General features: G+C 42.7%; 5 protein-coding genes across 5 annotated transcripts; all 5 read left to right on the top strand.

The window, feature by feature from the left end:
* Nucleotides 1–1,814: 1,814 nt before the first annotated feature.
* LOC131103430 (metalloproteinase inhibitor 2-like) lies at nucleotides 1,815–3,117 on the top strand. Its single transcript, XM_058049718.1, has 5 exons — nucleotides 1,815–2,020; nucleotides 2,327–2,400; nucleotides 2,476–2,578; nucleotides 2,672–2,796; nucleotides 2,880–3,117. Exons 1-5 carry the CDS (start codon nucleotides 1,891–1,893, stop codon nucleotides 3,066–3,068), a joined length of 621 nt encoding a protein of 206 aa, XP_057905701.1. The 5' UTR covers nucleotides 1,815–1,890; the 3' UTR covers nucleotides 3,069–3,117.
* Nucleotides 3,118–4,649: 1,532 nt separating this feature from the next.
* Nucleotides 4,650–5,882, top strand: LOC131103467 (metalloproteinase inhibitor 2-like). The gene is made up of 5 exons (XM_058049765.1): nucleotides 4,650–4,811; nucleotides 5,106–5,179; nucleotides 5,255–5,357; nucleotides 5,452–5,576; nucleotides 5,661–5,882. Exons 1-5 carry the CDS (start codon nucleotides 4,682–4,684, stop codon nucleotides 5,847–5,849), a joined length of 621 nt encoding a protein of 206 aa, XP_057905748.1. The 5' UTR covers nucleotides 4,650–4,681; the 3' UTR covers nucleotides 5,850–5,882.
* Nucleotides 5,883–6,764: 882 nt separating this feature from the next.
* LOC131103527 (metalloproteinase inhibitor 2-like) lies at nucleotides 6,765–8,571 on the top strand. The gene is made up of 5 exons (XM_058049863.1): nucleotides 6,765–6,919; nucleotides 7,798–7,868; nucleotides 7,951–8,053; nucleotides 8,111–8,235; nucleotides 8,319–8,571. The coding sequence occupies exons 1-5, from the start codon at nucleotides 6,787–6,789 to the stop codon at nucleotides 8,490–8,492; spliced, it is 606 nt and encodes a 201-aa protein (XP_057905846.1). The 5' UTR covers nucleotides 6,765–6,786; the 3' UTR covers nucleotides 8,493–8,571.
* Nucleotides 8,572–10,085: 1,514 nt separating this feature from the next.
* Nucleotides 10,086–12,420, top strand: LOC131103531 (metalloproteinase inhibitor 2-like). Its single transcript, XM_058049866.1, has 5 exons — nucleotides 10,086–10,282; nucleotides 10,443–10,516; nucleotides 10,592–10,694; nucleotides 11,984–12,108; nucleotides 12,194–12,420. The coding sequence occupies exons 1-5, from the start codon at nucleotides 10,150–10,152 to the stop codon at nucleotides 12,344–12,346; spliced, it is 588 nt and encodes a 195-aa protein (XP_057905849.1). The 5' UTR covers nucleotides 10,086–10,149; the 3' UTR covers nucleotides 12,347–12,420.
* A 1,319-nt stretch (nucleotides 12,421–13,739) lies between these two features.
* Nucleotides 13,740–15,549, top strand: LOC131103528 (metalloproteinase inhibitor 2-like). The gene is made up of 5 exons (XM_058049864.1): nucleotides 13,740–13,944; nucleotides 14,105–14,178; nucleotides 14,254–14,356; nucleotides 15,110–15,234; nucleotides 15,320–15,549. Exons 1-5 carry the CDS (start codon nucleotides 13,812–13,814, stop codon nucleotides 15,473–15,475), a joined length of 591 nt encoding a protein of 196 aa, XP_057905847.1. The 5' UTR covers nucleotides 13,740–13,811; the 3' UTR covers nucleotides 15,476–15,549.
* The last annotated feature ends 1,162 nt before the right edge of the window (nucleotides 15,550–16,711 follow it).

Raw genomic sequence — 16,711 nt, 5'->3', positions numbered from 1 at the left:
TTGAGCCACTAAGGCAGACATGTCCAAAGTCCGGCCCCCGGGCCAATTGCGGCCCGTGGACAAATTTTTACCGGCCCGCGGCCTCTATCATGAAATCAATAATATGCGGCCCGCCAGCACTGTTGACCACAGTATAAAATACTATTAATACTATTAATTATATTCGCTCCAAAGCGCTGTGCCACCGCCAGTTTCAACAGTTTCTTCTCGACATCCAGGCTGAATACGGAGATGTTTTGTATCACACCGACGTAAGGTGGCTCAGTCGGGGGTCTGCGCTGCAGCGCTTCTTCTCTCTCAGGGAGGAAATTGGACAATTCTTGACTAAAAAGGGACAACCCATGCCACAATTAAATGATCCTGTTTGGCTGGCTGATTTGGGATTTTTAGTTGACATAACGCGACATCTGAATGCGCTGAACACAAGCCTTCAAGGGCAAAATGCAGTGGTAAGCCAACTGTATTCACACATCAAAGCCTTTCGGACCAAGCTGCTACTTTTCCAAAGACACCTGTCACAGGCGCAGCCCAATACCGCACATTTCCCGTCGCTGCAGGAAATTGTGACCAGTTTCCCATAGATCAATATCAGTGCGCAAATGACAAAGTATGCAGCAGACATCTCATCTCTGGTTGAGGAGTTTCAGCAGCGCTTTCGGGACTTTGCAGCTATTGAAAAGGAGATCACGCTTTTTTCCTCTCCTTTCTCCGTGGACCCTGATGACGCTCCAGACCACCTGCAACTGGAGCTCATTGAGCTGCAGTGTGACGCCGAGCATCGCAGTCGGCACCAACAGCTCCCTCTTGTCAACTTCTACCGCCAGCTGGATGAAGGCAGGTTCCAAGCAATTCGGACATTTGCTAAGAAAATGCTGAGCTTGTTTGGCTCCACATACATGTGCGAGAAGACATTCTCCGTTATGAACATTAACAAGAGCCGCATGAGGACGAGACTGAGTGACTCTCACCTGCGTGACGTCTTGCGCATCAAAACCACTGCTCTTGAGCCAGACATGGACTACATACTGCAGTCAAGATCCCAGTATCACCCTTCACATTAGTGCAGGCAAGACCTTTGTTAAGTCCTCTGAGTTGAATAAATTCTTAAATCTCAGTTAATTAATTTTTTTGTGATGGTCAAAATCACAGTTTGAATATGCAGTGATCATTGTTTTGTTTTCAGCACTTTTCCTACAGTGAGCATATAATAGTGAATAATATGTAATGTTTCACATGAACTTAGATATCCTTTATAGTTTTCTTAATTTTTTGTGGTTTGTGATTTCGGTAAAAACCTAAATGTAAAAAAAAATGTAAAAGTATGCCATTTGTAATTAAAAAAAATCCCAAAAAGTTAATTTGTATTTAATGTTAATGGTTCAAAGAATGTCAGGCTAAATAGTCGGCCCCCACACATTTTCACCTTACCAAATCTGGCCCTCTTTGCAAAAAGTTTGGACACCCCTGCACTAAGGCATGTTAAATGGCAAAACAAAATAAAGGCTCAGTGTGACAACAAATCCTTTGTTTGGGTTTTCCTTTATTTCCTCTTTTGCTCTTTTATTTTGGTATGCACTTCCTGTTTGAGGCCTGTGCTGCAGACTCCTTAAAGGTCCCTGACATGATTCACCCACTTTGCTTAAATGTGTTTTATATTATTTATCATTATGTTCTACATTGTGAATGGGCAACAGTTATACATGTGATGAGTTTGTGTAATTAGTGTGAATGAAGGTGAACAGGTGAAGGCAATCATCTAATTGGACAAGTGATGTAAGAATGTGGGAGGAGCTTGCAGCCATAAAAGCCTGCTGACCCCCCGTCAAGAATGTACACCAGACTTCCTGTCTAGCTGCAAACCCTGTCTTTTTGGTGCCATTTTCACTCACGATGAGCTGGACGGTGAAGAGTTTGGTGCTCCCCATGGTGCTGCTGTGCGTGTGGCGGCTGCAGGAAGGAGCCCAAGCCTGCAAGTGTGTTGCTGTGCATCCACAGACGGCGTTTTGCCAAGCAGATGTCGGTAAGTTGAACATTTACAATAAAAATGCTATTCGGGTAATGTTTTTGTCCTTTACTTCTACATATATTTTACATCATTACACAACAGGGCAGTAAATGTACCTACAACTTGAGTATTTCAAGAGGAACGAAACAGGAAGTTGCTAATGAAAGTGAATGGCAATTACTTCTCTAGTGTAAAAATGGCTGCCCTGGCAACATGCACTCTCCTTGCCAACATTACAAATGCTAGTGGGGGTCACAGCCACACCCGAATGCACCTTTTTATTGTTTATTAAAATAGCATTCATGTGTTTTCCCTTTCCAGTCATCAAGGCAAAGGTGCTTGCAAAGAAGTACATTAGTGCACATGAAGTGAAGTACGACATCGCGCTAAAAAAGGTTATTATAAAGGATATGATCAATTGTCTGGATGTTTGCATGCACATTTTATACTTTGGTGTTATCATTTCCCAGATTTTCAAGGGCCCTCACAAGTATTTTGACTGCATCTACACTCCATCCTCCTCTGCAGCCTGCGGATTAGCTTTGACCCGTGGTGTGGAATATCTTTTCACAGGTACAAAAACCAGGGTTTTCTTTATAGAAAGATGGACACCATGTATATTATGATTTCTCGAGTTCCATAACATATCATTTTGTCACTATGCAGGCAATCTGGCGTCTGACGGATCGCTGCATGTCATTGTGTGCAACTTGGTTTCCCCCTGGGACAGGCTGAGTGCCTGCCAAAAGGCCAACTTGGGAGGAAGTTATCAAAAGGGCTGTGAGTGCCAGGTAGGCCAACCTGATGGACAACCAATAGACATGTCAGATGTTGGATTTTATGAATTAAACCCCCGTCTTTGCTTGATCCTCAGATCACTCACACCCACGCCATCCCGAACAGGGTCAGCCCAGATGAGTGCTTGTGGACTGACTTCCTGACCCACTCGGGCAACAGAGAGCAGGCTAGACATTATGCTTGTCTGAAGAACAGAGATGGCTTTTGTGCTTGGGTCAAGAGCCCCGCCTACGGCTTCTACCCGGGCTTTCACGCATACGGTTAAAGCTCCACCATGCAAATGATGCCAATTTACCAATAAAGCTTTAAAGAAAGCAATGCAGTGTTTCCGATTTTTTTGGTAATTGTTCTACATTTGTGGCCATGTTGGATTAATTCTGCTGCTACAGCCCCGTGCTCCATCATGGCTGTTTTAGTGCATCCAAACATGTTAGCTAGGCGTGATTCAGATGCAAAGTGACCTATATTAATGATTTAGGCAAATAGTCATAAATCATAAATGGCTTTGAGGAAATGTGCATCACCGTCCCATCAATAAAATACACCTGTGGAGGGGGTTAATGCATTGATTGGCAAAAGGCTGTTTCTGGGGGGGGGGGCTATTTTGTCCATACATGAAGATTCCTGCCTTCCTGGGCTGGTCCACTAAGATATGCTTTTATTAGTCCAAAGAAGAAATGTGACAGTGAGGAGAGCCGGAATTGAACCTTGCTGATGCCACCATCTAGTCCACTTTGTGACCAAAACAGGCTACAGTTCTGATGAAATGTCAAATTGAGCCACTAAAGCATGTTAAATGGCAAAACAAGGTAAAGGCTCAGTGTGACTAATCATTCGTTTTCTACCGCTTATCCTCACGAGGGTTGGGGGGGGGGGGGTGCTGGAGCCTATCCCACCTGTCTTCCAACGAGAGAGTGGTTACACCCTGGACTGGTGGCCAGCCAACCACAGGGCACATATAGACCAACAACCATTCACACTCACATTCATACCTATGGACAATTTGGAGTCGCTAATTAACCTAGCATGCATGTTGTTGGAATAATTTTACTTTATTTTAGTTTTATTGTGTGCGAGATTCATTGTTGTTGTACGCCCCCCCCCCCCCCCCCCCCCCCCCCCCCCCCAGTGCACGTTCATTCATTTTCTATCGCTTATCCTCACAAGGGTCATGAGTATGCTGGAGCCTATCCCAGGTGTCTTCAGGCGAGAGGCGGGGTACACCCTGGACTGGTGGCCAGCCAATCACAGGGCACATATAGACAAACAACCATTCACACTCACATTCATACCTATGGACAATTTGGAGTCGCTAATTAACCTAGCATGTTTTTGGAATGTGGGAGGAAACCGGAGTACCCGAAGAAAACCCACGCATGCACGGGGAGAACATGCAAACTCCACACAGAAATGGCCGAGGGTGGGATTGAACTTGGGTCTCCTCGCTGTGAGGTTTGTGTGCTAAACACTCATCCACCGTGCAGCCTGTGACTAATCATTTGTTCTGGTTTTCCATTATTTCCTCTTCTACTTTCTTATTTTGGTATGCACTTCCTGTTTGAGGCCCGTGTGCTGAAGCTGGAAGTTTGACTCCTTAAAGGTCCCTGACATGATTCACCCACTTTGCTTAAATGTGTTTTATATTATTTATCATTATGTTCTACATTGTGAACGGGCAACAGTTATACATGTGATGAGTTTGTGTAATTAGTGTGAATGAAGGTGAACAGGTGAAGGCAATCATCTAATTGGACAAGTGATGTAAGAATGTGGGAGGAGCTTGCAGGTATAAAAGCCTGCTGACCCCCCATCAAGAAAGTACACCAGAATTCCTCCCTGGCTGCAAACTCTGTCTTGTTGGTGCTACTTTCACTCACAATGAGTTGGACGGTGACGAGTTTGGTGCTCCCCATGGTGCTGCTGTGCGTGTGGCGGCTGCAGGAAGGAGCCCAAGCCTGCAAGTGTGTTGCTGTGCATCCACAGACGGCGTTTTGCCAAGCAGATGTCGGTAAGTTGAACATTTACAATAAAAATGTTATTCGGGTAATGTTTTTGTTTCTTACTTCTACATATATTATACATCATTACACAATGGAGCTGTAAATGTACCTACACCTTGAGTTTTTCAAGAGGAACGAAACAGGAAGTTGCTAATGGAAGTGGTTGGCAATTACTTCTCTAGTGTAAAAATGGCTGCCCTGGCATCACGCAACATTACAACTGCTAGTGGGGGTCACAGCCACACCCGAATGCACCTTTTTATTGTTTATTAAAATAGCATTCATGTGTTTTCCCTTTCCAGTCATCAAGGCAAAGGTGCTTGCAAAGAAGTACATTAGTGCACATGAAGTGAAGTACGACATCGCGCTAAAAAAGGTTATTATAAAGGATATGATCAATTGTCTGGATGTTTGCATGCACGTTTTATACTTTGGTGTTATCATTTCCCAGATTTTCAAGGGCCCTCACAAGTATTTTGACTGCATCTACACTCCAGCCTCCTCTGCAGCCTGCGGATTAGCTTTGACCCGTGGTGTGGAATATCTTTTCACAGGTACAAAAACCAGGGTTTTCTTTTTAGAAAGATGGACACCATTTATGCTTTGACTTCTCCAGTTCCATAAACGTATAATTTTGTCACCATGCAGGCAATCTGGCGTCTGACGGATCGCTGCATGTCATTGTGTGCAACTTGGTTTCCCCCTGGGACAGGCTGAGTGCCTGCCAAAAGGCCAACTTGGGAGGAAGTTATCAAAAGGGCTGTGAGTGCCAGGTAGGCCAACCTGATGGACAACCAATAGACATGTCAGATGTTGGATTTTTATGAATTAAACCCCCGTCTTTGCTTGATCCTCAGATCACTCACACCCACGCCATCCCGAATAGGGTCAGCCCAGATGAGTGCTTGTGGACTGACTTCCTGACCCACTCGGGCAACAGAGAGCAGGCTAGACATTATGCTTGTCTGAAGAACCGAGATGGCTTTTGTGCTTGGGTCAAGAGCCCCGCGTACGGCTTCTACCCGGGCTTTCACGCATACGGTTAAAGCTCCACCATGCAAATGATGCCAATTTACCAATAAAGCTTTAAAGAAAGCAATGCAGTGTTTCTATGATTGTTTTGCTAATTGTACATTTGTGGCCATGTTGGATTAATTATGCTGTTTTAGTGCATCCAAACATGTTAGCTAGGCTTGATTCAGATGGTAGCGTTGGACCGGAGATCTATATTAATAGTTTAGGTAATTGGTCATTATGATGCAAAATGAGGTGATGTCCCAAACAGGCTCCATGTACAGTATGTGCATCAACATCCCATCAATAAAATACACCTGTGGAGGGGGTTACTGAATTTGCAGGCAAAGGTTGGCTGTTTCTGGTGGGGGTGGGGGGGGCTATTTTGTCCATACGTAAGGATTCCTGCCTTCCTAAGCTGGTCCACTAAGATATGCTTTCATTAGTCCCACAAGGGGAAATGTGACAGTTGGGAGAGCCGGAATTGAACCTCCAATCCTTTGCCACGGCCTTGCTGATGCCATGATCTAGTCCACTTTGTGACCAAAACATGCTCCAGTCAAATTGAGATTTTGTCATGCTCAGCGCAATGTTTTCCTTTATTACCTCTTCTGCTCTTTTATTTTGGTATGCACTTCCTGTTTGAGGCCTGTGTGCTACAGCTGGCTGCAATTATTAGTTTGACTCTTTAAAATTTATTTGCTTAAATGTGTTTTATATTGTTTGATTTTTTGAAAGTGTACATTTACAAAAATGCCATCAAACATTGATAGCATGGGGCAACAAGGGAACTACAAGTGCAATATAAATATAATTTATTATTGTTACCAAACTAATTGACTTGACTAAATTGAATGAAGGTGAACAGGTGAAGGCAATCATCTAATTATACAAGTGATGTAAGCGTGTGGGAGGAGCTTGCACCAATAAAAGCCTGCTGACCCTGTCCTCCGAGTCTCATTTTCACTCATGATGAGTTGGACGGTGAAGACTTTGGTGCTCCCCCTGGTTCTGCTGTGCGTGTGGCGGCTGCAGGAAGGAGCCCAAGCCTGCTTTTGCCCGCCTGTGCATCCGCAGACGCTGTTTTGCCATGCAGGTTTTGGTAAGTTGAACATGAAAATATTATTCATGTACTGATTTTTGTCCCTTCGATCTGCATGCGAGAAATCCTAGAATCAGATGTATGCCTTCTAAGACTGTTTATTGCTAGTTGAGTAGGAAAATATAGCCCTAAAGGTGTTTCAATTAGAGTATTCAGGCAGGTGAAAGTTGAGTTAATCTGTAAAGCACTAGAATCACCTCGTACTTTGGTACGTGACAAAAATTTAAAAAAACTAAACTAAATAAAACTAAAATAAATAAATAAAACTAAAATAAATAAAACTAGAATAAATAAATAAATAAAAATAGAATAAATGAATAAAACTAGAATAAATAAAACAAAAATAAAATAGTTTTAAAAAACTACTTCAGTACGTGACAAAAAATTTTAAAAACTAAACTAAATAAAACTAAAATGAATAAATAAAACTAAAATGAATAAAAAAACCAAAAAATAAAATTAAAAAAAACTTTACTTCAGTACGTGACAAATAAATTTAAAAACTAAAATAAAACTAAACAAAATAAATAAATACAACTAAACTAAATAAATAAAACTAAAATAAAAATTTAAAAAAACTTACATTTGTTCACTTTCTGCTTTCCTAATATAATTTAACAGTTTCTGATTGTAAAAGTACCAGATAAGGGGAAGGATTTAATAATAAGCTTTGCTTCTTCCTACTCCTTTTGGACATGTGGAACTGTGAACTGATTATGGGATGCATTCAATTGTAATCTGATGCATGTTCAAATGAAATAAAACCAATACCATTACCATAGAATGGTTGGTTGATCGGTACAGCTCACACATGGCTGCACCTTTTTATATTAAAATGGCATTCATCTGTGTTTTAATACCCCTTTCTCGCTCCCTAGTCATCAAGGCAAAGGTGCTTGCACAAACAGCTATTGGTGACTTGGTCAGGAATGACATTCAACAGATCCAGGTTAAGGATTTATAGTCTCGTATGTATGTATGTAGTATGCACATTTTATCATTTAGTGTTTTTTGCCCCCCCCCCTCCCAAGATGTTCAAGGGCCCTCCCATGGCTATTGATGCCATCTACACTACAACTGACCCTGGAGCTTGTGCACTGAGTCTGAACCAAGGTGGAGAGTATCTTCTCTCAGGTAAAAATAAATGTATTTTTTCTTGTTGTTGACTTTGCACTAAGGCAAATTTTGTAGGGAGACGGGCACCTGATGGGTTGCTACATGTCATGTCATGTGACTACTTTGCACCATGGGACAGCCTGACCGCCACCGAAAAGCTCAACTGGGTACACCGCTATCAAAAGGGCTGTGATTGCCAGGTAAGCGAACCTAATGAATAGCCAATAGAAATGTCAGATTTGAATTTTTAGGAATTAAACCCTCATCTTTGCTTGATCCTCAGATCACTCCATGCCAAACTGGTCCATGCAGCATCAGATCAGCCGCATGCTTGTGGACGGACCCCCTTCCAGTCCCGACCCTTGGAGAGCAGGCCAAAAATTTAGTTTGCCTGAAGAGAAAAGATGGCTGTGCCTGGTACGGGGTGTCCCCCTCCAAGGGTGGGAAGAAAACATGAGCCAGTTAAAGTCCGCTGTACAAATGTCAGTTTTCAAATAAATATTTCCAAGAAAGACTATCATGGCAATGCTAGTTTTATATACGGAACATGCAAGAGAACACAATGCAATATGGAATGCTTGTGTTAAATGGATCAGAGGTGTCCAAAGTGTGATCTGGGGGCCCATTTATGGCCTGCGGCACATTCAAAATATGTAACATCTTACAAGAATCTAATCATTTGATAACTTGAGGAACCCAACTGTGGAATTGAGTCAAAATGACTATAGAAACATTTTTAGTAATTTGAAAAAAAAAACATGTGGAAAAATCATAAGTGGACACTAACAGACTGAAATGCATTTTTTCTTGAGCTATATACTCATATATATATATATATATATATATATATAAACTGGACCAGTACCAGGGCCCCTGTTTTAGTATGATGCGCTTATTAGAACTCATCAGCCGAATCTCCCTGTCCGTTCTCTGCTCCAAAAGTCTCCCCACGACACCAAGGAAATGGCACCAAATGGGCTTCTGAATTCTGCCTAGCAACATAACATGTTACTGTATAATTATATGACCGGAAAAATAAAAAACTTGACTCAAACTGTGTTTTTTAATGAATTACATTTATTGTTTCTGTGATTTACTCAATCGGCCAAATCTCCTTGTCCTTTCTCTGCTGTATGGGGCAAGGAAACAGTGCTGAACTTACAAGGTCTGCCTAGCAACAGTTAGATTTTTTCATTCATTCATTCATTTTCTACCACTTACCCTCATGTGGGTTGTGGGGGGTGCTGGAGCCTATCCCAGCTGTCTTCGGGGCGAGAGGCGGGGTACACCCTGGACTGGTGGCCAGCCAATCACAGGGCACATATAGACAAACAACCATTCACACTCACATTCATACCTATGGACAATTTGGAGTCGCCAATTAACCTAGCATGCATGTTGTTGAAATGATTTTACTTTATTTTAGTTTTATTATGTGCGAGATTCATTGTTGTCGTACCCCCCCCCCCCCGTGCACATTCATTCATTAATTCACTTTCTACCGCTTATCCTCACAAGGGTCATGGGTATGCTGGAGCCTATCCCAGCTGTCTTCAGGGCGAGAGGTGGGGTACACCCTGGACTGGTGGCCAGCCAATCACAGGTCACATATAGACAAACAACCATTCACACTCACATTCATACCTATGGACAATTTGGAGTCGCTAATTAACCTAGCATGTTTTTTTTTTTTCAAATTAACTTTTTGGGAATGTGGAGAACATGCAAAAGGGTGGAATCAAACTTGGGTTGCCTAGCTGGGAGGCCTGTGTGCTAACCACTCAAACACCGTGCAGCTACAACAGTTACACATCTGATTAATTTTGACCATTCAAAAGTTATTTAATTTTTTTTTTATTCCATTTATTTATGTGGTTTATTACATGCTGATCAGACAGAAGGAGAACATGTTGTAGTCTTCCTAATTTCTACCCAAGCTGGATGCACATGTGAATGAAGGTGAACAGGTGAAGGCAATCATCTAATCAGGTAAGTGATGTAAGAATGTGGGAGGAGCTTGCAGCTATAAAAGCCTGCTGAGCTCCCCCATCAAGAAAGTACACCAGATTTCCTGTCTAGCTGCAAACCCTGTCTTGCTAGTGCTACTTTCACTCATGATGAGCTGGACGATGAAGACTTTGGTGCTCCCCATGGTGCTGCTGTGCGTGTGGCGGCTGCAGGAAGAAGCAGAAGCCTGCAGGTGTTTTCCTGAGCATCCACAAACGGCGTTTTGCAAAGCAGACATTGGTAAGTTGAACTTTGGGTAGTGTTTTTGTTCCTTCTACACATGCTAACGTATACAATATGACTATCTAAACTATCTGGTGTAGGCCACAATCATCACACCTTATTGTGTTGTACACTTTAGAACAAAATGAATCTGTTTTAATTACGCTTCTCTTTCTAGTCATCAAGGCTAAGGTGCTTGGAATGGAGCTTCTTTCTGAACATGAACGCAAATATCTCATCAAGCAGACTAAGGTTGTTTTATTATAAGGGATTTATCATCAATGATGTCAATGCATGCACACCAGTTATATCTGTTTGATTTCCCAGATGTTCAAGGGAGATCACAGGGATATTGATGGTGTCTACACTGCAGTGTCTCCTTCGGCCTGTGGAGTAACTTTGACCATTGGTGTAGAATATCTTCTCTCAGGTTAAAAAAAAATAAAAAATTAATACTGATTGATTTGTGTTTTGCAAGATAAGGGGTGCATGCTTTTATATCCTGCCGTTTAGATTACTGTAATGCCCTGCTCTCTGGACTTCCCAAAAAAAAGTGTTTTAAATCTCCAATTATTACAGAACTCAGCCACATGTGTGCTGACGAGGACCAGAGGGCGGTAGCACATGACACCAGTTTTAAAGTCGCTACATTGGCTCCCCGTCCCGATTTTTAAGATTCTCTTACTGGTTTTTAAATGTCTTAACGGCTTTGCCCCTTCGTATTTATCTGATTTTACCATATCGACCCTGCGGTCCTCCGGCACTGGCCTTTTAGCTAGACCAAAACCCAGAACAAAAACCCACGGTGAGGCAGCATTTAGCCACTATGGACCCCACCTGTGGAACAGCCTGCCGGAGGGCCTCAGGACTGCGGAGTCTGTTGATATTTTTAAAAAAAGATTAAAGACTCACCTTTTTAATCAGGCTTAACTACTATTTTTAAACTTTCTTATGTTTTATCTTTTTAGTCCTATTTTATGCTTTCAGTCTTCAGCTTTTAACTCGTGTTTTGTTTTTCTTTTTAGTCCTATTTTATGCTTTTAGTCTTCAGCTTTTAACTCCAGTGTTTTTTTTCTTTTTAGTCCTATTTTATGCTCTTAGTCTTCCGCTTTTAACTCCAGTGTTTTGTTTTTATCTTTTTAGTCATATTTTTTTGCTCTTGGTCTTCAGCATTTAACTCCAGTGTTTTGTTTTTATCTTTTTAAGCATATTTTTTTTGCTCTTTGTCTTCAGCTTTTAACTTCAGTGTTATGTTTTTATCTTTTTAGTCCTATTTTATGCTTTTAGTTTTCAGCTTTTAACTCCAGTGTTTCCTCGGGGGGCGTCCTCCACACTGGGGGTTGTGTCGGGTCTGCTGAGGGGGTGCCATCCTTGGGTCCCTTCGACCCGGCCGGCTGGGGGTTCCTCCCTTTAATGTGGGGGTCCTCCGATGGCACGGCCTGCAGCTCCTCCCAGTGTGGATGGCCCCAAAGGTGGCGTTTCCTTGTTCCTCAGTGTCATGCCTCCCTATTGTGTGATTGCGTGTGTGGGTCTAGTATGGAGGGTGGCCAATCCTCACCGTGCAACTCCTTTGTGCATGTCATAAAACTATGTTGCACAATTGTTGCCCAAATCTAGTCTTGATGCTGGAATTTAACTTTAAATGCCGTCCTTGACTGTCACGTATCCCACTTAACAGACACCATATATCACATATCTCCTTCTGTTCCATCATTGCAGGCAGATTGACTCCCGAAGGGTTGATGCATGTCGTCATCTGCGACTTCATCGACCCCTGGAACAGCCTGACCGCCAACCAGAAAAGCAACCTGGTACACAACTATCAAAACGGCTGCAATTGCGAGGTAAGCGACAAAAAAAAAACGGTTGCTCAATTAGAAATGGCGGACTTGCATTTAATCAATTTCAACGCCATCTCTGACTTTTCAGATCACATCCTGCCACACCCCCCCGTGCCGCAGCAGACCGTTTGAGTGCTCGTGGACTGACGTTGTGAGCTCCTGGTACAATGGACCACAGGCCAATAATTTTGCTTGTCTGAAACGTGGTGGCTCTTGTGGTTGGGTCAGGGGGATCCACTGAGCCAAACAAGGGTATCAAGGACTCTGAAGGTCAAACTCCCATGCAGAAGATGTCTAATAAATCCAAGAAACCAATGCTGGCTTATCTTTTCTTGAAATGTTGTTAGACTATCATGGCAATGCTAGTTTTATATACATTGAGCACAATGCAATATGGGATGCTTGATTGTGTTAAATGGGTCAAAGGTCATAGACCAGGGTGTACAAAGTGTGGTCTGGGGGCCCATTTGGGGCCTGCGGCGCATTCTAAATATGTAACGTCTTAAAAGAATCTAATCATTTCATAACTTGAGGAACCTAACTGTGGAATTGAGTCAAAATGCATAAAGAAAATGTGTTCATTTAATATGTGGATATTAACAGACAAATGCATTTTTTCTTAAGCTATATAATATATCACTACTTAGCACATCGGCTTTAATAAATACAAAAGTTGCATCCTTTCATTTTTCACTTGAAAAGATTTGGCCCATGGTGGGGGCGGGGGGTGGGTTCTGGACAACAGGTTGGCCCATGGACCATATATATATACATATATATATATAAACTGGACCAGTACCAGGGCCCCTGTTTTAGTATGATGCGCTTATTAGAACTCCTCAGCCGACTCTCCCTGTCCTTTCTCTGCTCCAAAATTCTCCCCACGATGCCAAGGAAATGGCACCAAATGGGCTTCTGAATTCTGCCTAGCAACATGTTACTGCATAAAAAATAAAAACTTGACTCACTGTTTTTTTTTAATGAATTGCATTTATTGTTTCTACTCAATCAGCCAAATCTCCTTGTCCTTTCTCTGCTGTATGAGGCAATAGAGCCAAGAAAACAGTGCAGAACTTAAAAGGTCTGCCTAGCAACAGTTGAATTTTTATTTTATTATTATCCGGCTAATCCTCACAAGGGTCGTTGGGGTGCTGGAGCCTATCCCAGCTGTCTTGGGGCGAGAGGTGGGGTCGCCAGACAAACAACCATTCACACTCGCATTCATACCTATGGACAATTTGGAGTTGTCAATTAACCTAGCATGTTTTTTTTTTCAACTTAACTTTTAGGAAAAAAATGGAGAACATGCAAACTCCACACAGAGATGGCCGAGGGTGGAATCGAACTTGGGTTTCCTAGCTGTGAGGCCTGTGTGCTAACCACTCTTCCGCCGTGCAACAGTTACACATCTGATTAATTTTGACCATTCAAAGTTATTAATTTTTTTTATTACAATTAAATTCATTTCCTGTGTGGTTTAGTACATGCTGATGAGACAGAAGGAGAACATGTTGTAGTCTTCCTAATTTCTGGATGCACATGCAAATGAAGGTGAACAGGTGAAGGCAATCATCTAATCATGCAAGTGATGTAAGAATGTGGGAGGAGCTTGCAGCTATAAAAGCCTGCTGATCTCCCCCATCAAGAAAGTACACCAGATTTCCCTTCTAGCTGCAAACCCTGTCTTGCTAGTGCTACTTTCACTCATGATGAGTTGGACGGTGAAGACTTTGGTGCTCCCCATGGTGCTGCTGTGCGTGTGGCGGCTGCAGGAAGAAGCAGAAGCCTGCAGGTGTTTTCAAGAGCATCCACAAACGGCGTTTTGCAAAGCAGACATTGGTAAGTTGAACTCTGGGTAGTGTTTTTGTTCCTTCTACACATGCTGACGTATACAACTTGACTATCTAAACTATCTGGTGTAGGCCACAATCATCACACCTTATTGTGTTGTACACTTTAGAACAAAATTAATCTGTTTTAATTACGCTTCTCTTTCTAGTCATCAAGGCTAAGGTGCTTGGAATGGAGCTTCTTTCTGAACATGAACGCAAATATCTCATCAAGCAGACTAAGGTTTTTTTATTATAAGGGATTTATCATCAATGATGTCAATGCATGCACACCAGTTATATCTGTTTGATTTCCCAGATGTTCAAGGGAGATCACAGGGATATTGATGGTGTCTACACTGCAGTGTCTCCTTCGGCCTGTGGAGTAACTTTGACCATTGGTGTAGAATATCTTCTCTCAGGTAAAAAAAAAAAAAAAATTGATACTGGTTGATTTCTGTTTTGGCAAGATAAGGGGTCCCTTACACTCTTAAAAATGCTAAGTTAAAAACAACCCAATCTGGGTTGTTTCCTAACCCAACACTGGTTAAATATTGGACCAACCTCACGTTGGGTTATTTTAACCAGTAACAGTGCTTCACGAAGTTACATTTTAACAACTTTATGAAGCTTTAAATAATAATATACAGTCAATTCTGCGGTAAAACAATAGTGGGCATGTAACAAACCTTGCTCCGTGCTGAAATTCGTCTCCTCAGATGAAATGTGCGGTCCGAACGAAGTAAGTTTGTGGGCGGTGCTTTGTTGCGCATGTCCAAAATTCTACCCAACGCTTTGGGTTGTCCAAAATAATAGAAATCACAACCCGGCGGCAAATAACTTAGCACCCAACAGAGATAACCCAGCGAATTGGGTTATCAGAATACCCAAGTCAATAAAAATTACCCAATTAAATGACCCAACAGGCTCAACCCAGCGGTTGGGTCAAAAAAAAATAACCCAGCATTTTTAAGAGTGTACTGAATTTTCTTACTGTTCATGCTAGTGCAAAACTGGCCAATCCCAACCGTGTAACTCCTTTGTGAATGTTGCTATTGGGTCACACAATTGTTGCCCAAATCTAGTCTTGATACTGGAATTTAGCTACCTTTTTTAAATGCTGTCATGTATCCAACTTAACAGACACCATATATTACGTATCTCCAACATTGCAGGTGGACTGACTCCCCAAGGGTTGCTGCATGTCATCTCCTGCGGCTTCACCAAACCCTGGAACAGCCTGACCGCCAACCAGAAAAGCAACCTGGTACACAACTACATAAAAGGCTGCAATTGCAAAGTAAGCAACAAAACGGTTGATGAATTAGAAATGGCGGACTTGCATTACATCAATTAAACGCAATCTCTGTTTGACTTTTCTTCAGATCACACTCTGCCACACCCCCCCATGCCGCCGCAGAAGACCGTTTGAGTGCAGGTGGATTACGTTTGTGAGCAACGGGGGCAATCTACCACGGGCCGAACATTTTTCTTGTCTGAAACATGATGGCTCTTGTGGTTGGGTCTGGGGGATCCACTGAGCCAAATAAGGCTATCAAGGACGCTAAAGGTCAAACTCCCATGCAGAAGATGTCTAATAAATACAAGAAAACGATGCTTTCTTCTTGTTGAATTTACATTACATTTAGTATTTGCTTGTAGATACTACTGTACATGCAGGAGTTGTAATGACATGTTGGGTCCATAGATTCATTCATTCATTTTCTACCGCTTTTTCCTCAAGAGGGTCGCGGGGGTGCTGGAGTCTATCCCAGCTGTCTTCGGGTGAGAGGCGGGGTACACCCTGGACTGGTGGCCAGCCAATCACAGGGCACATATAGACAAACAACCATTCACACTCTCATTCATACCTGTGGCCAATTAACCTAGCTTGTTTTTTGGAATGTGTACCCGGAGAAAACCCGGGTCCATAGATTGACGTATGAAACGAATATTTGGTGATCCAGTGTTTTGCCGTTCCAGTTTTGGAATTGGATATGGTAACATGACGTAGGTGTGATGGCATATAAGTGATCCAATGATGGGTTGGGGATGAACAGCACAGAAACGGGCCTCAGGATCTTGTCATGGTATGGTATGTGCATTCAATGTGTCAAAATGATGGTGGCGGGGCTGGCTGAAGCTGGTGTCCACGGACCACCACCAGGCTGGTACCCCCAAATCAACTTTATTTGTATAGCACTGTTCCTGCAAAGACATGCAAAAGAATTAAAACAATTACCACAATTAAAGGGAAAACAAAGAAACAAGAGAGCCCCTCCCTCCCACCCTCCATACTAGACACACACACACACACAATCACACACAGTAGGGAGACATGGCATGGCACTGAGGATCAAGAAAACGCCACCTTTGGGCGCCGTCCACACTGGGAGGAGCCCGCAGGCCGTGCCATCGGGGGACCAGCACCCGGGTCCCCCGACTCCGACAGACGGGCGGACCCTCACATTAAAGGGAGGAACCCCCAGCCGGCGGGGTCGAAGGGACCCAAGGATGGCACCCCCTCAGCAGACCCGACACAGCCCCCAGTGTGGAGGACCCCCCCCCCCCCCCCCCCCCCCCCCCCCCGAGGAATTACTGGAGTTAAAAGCTAAAGACTAAAAGCATAAAATAGGACTAAAAAAATAAAAAATAAAATAAAATAAAATGCATAAAAAATAAAAACTTGACTCAAACTGTTTTTTTTTAATGAATTGCATTTATTGTTTCTACTCAATCAGCCAAATCTCCTTGTCCTTTCTCTGCTGTATGAGGCA

The sequence above is a fragment of the Doryrhamphus excisus genome, chromosome 15, assembly GCF_030265055.1.
Source record: "Doryrhamphus excisus isolate RoL2022-K1 chromosome 15, RoL_Dexc_1.0, whole genome shotgun sequence".
Lineage (NCBI taxonomy): Eukaryota > Metazoa > Chordata > Actinopteri > Syngnathiformes > Syngnathidae > Doryrhamphus > Doryrhamphus excisus.
The sequence above is the reverse complement of the archived record's forward strand: the minus strand, read 5'-3'. Positions and strand labels throughout refer to the sequence as shown.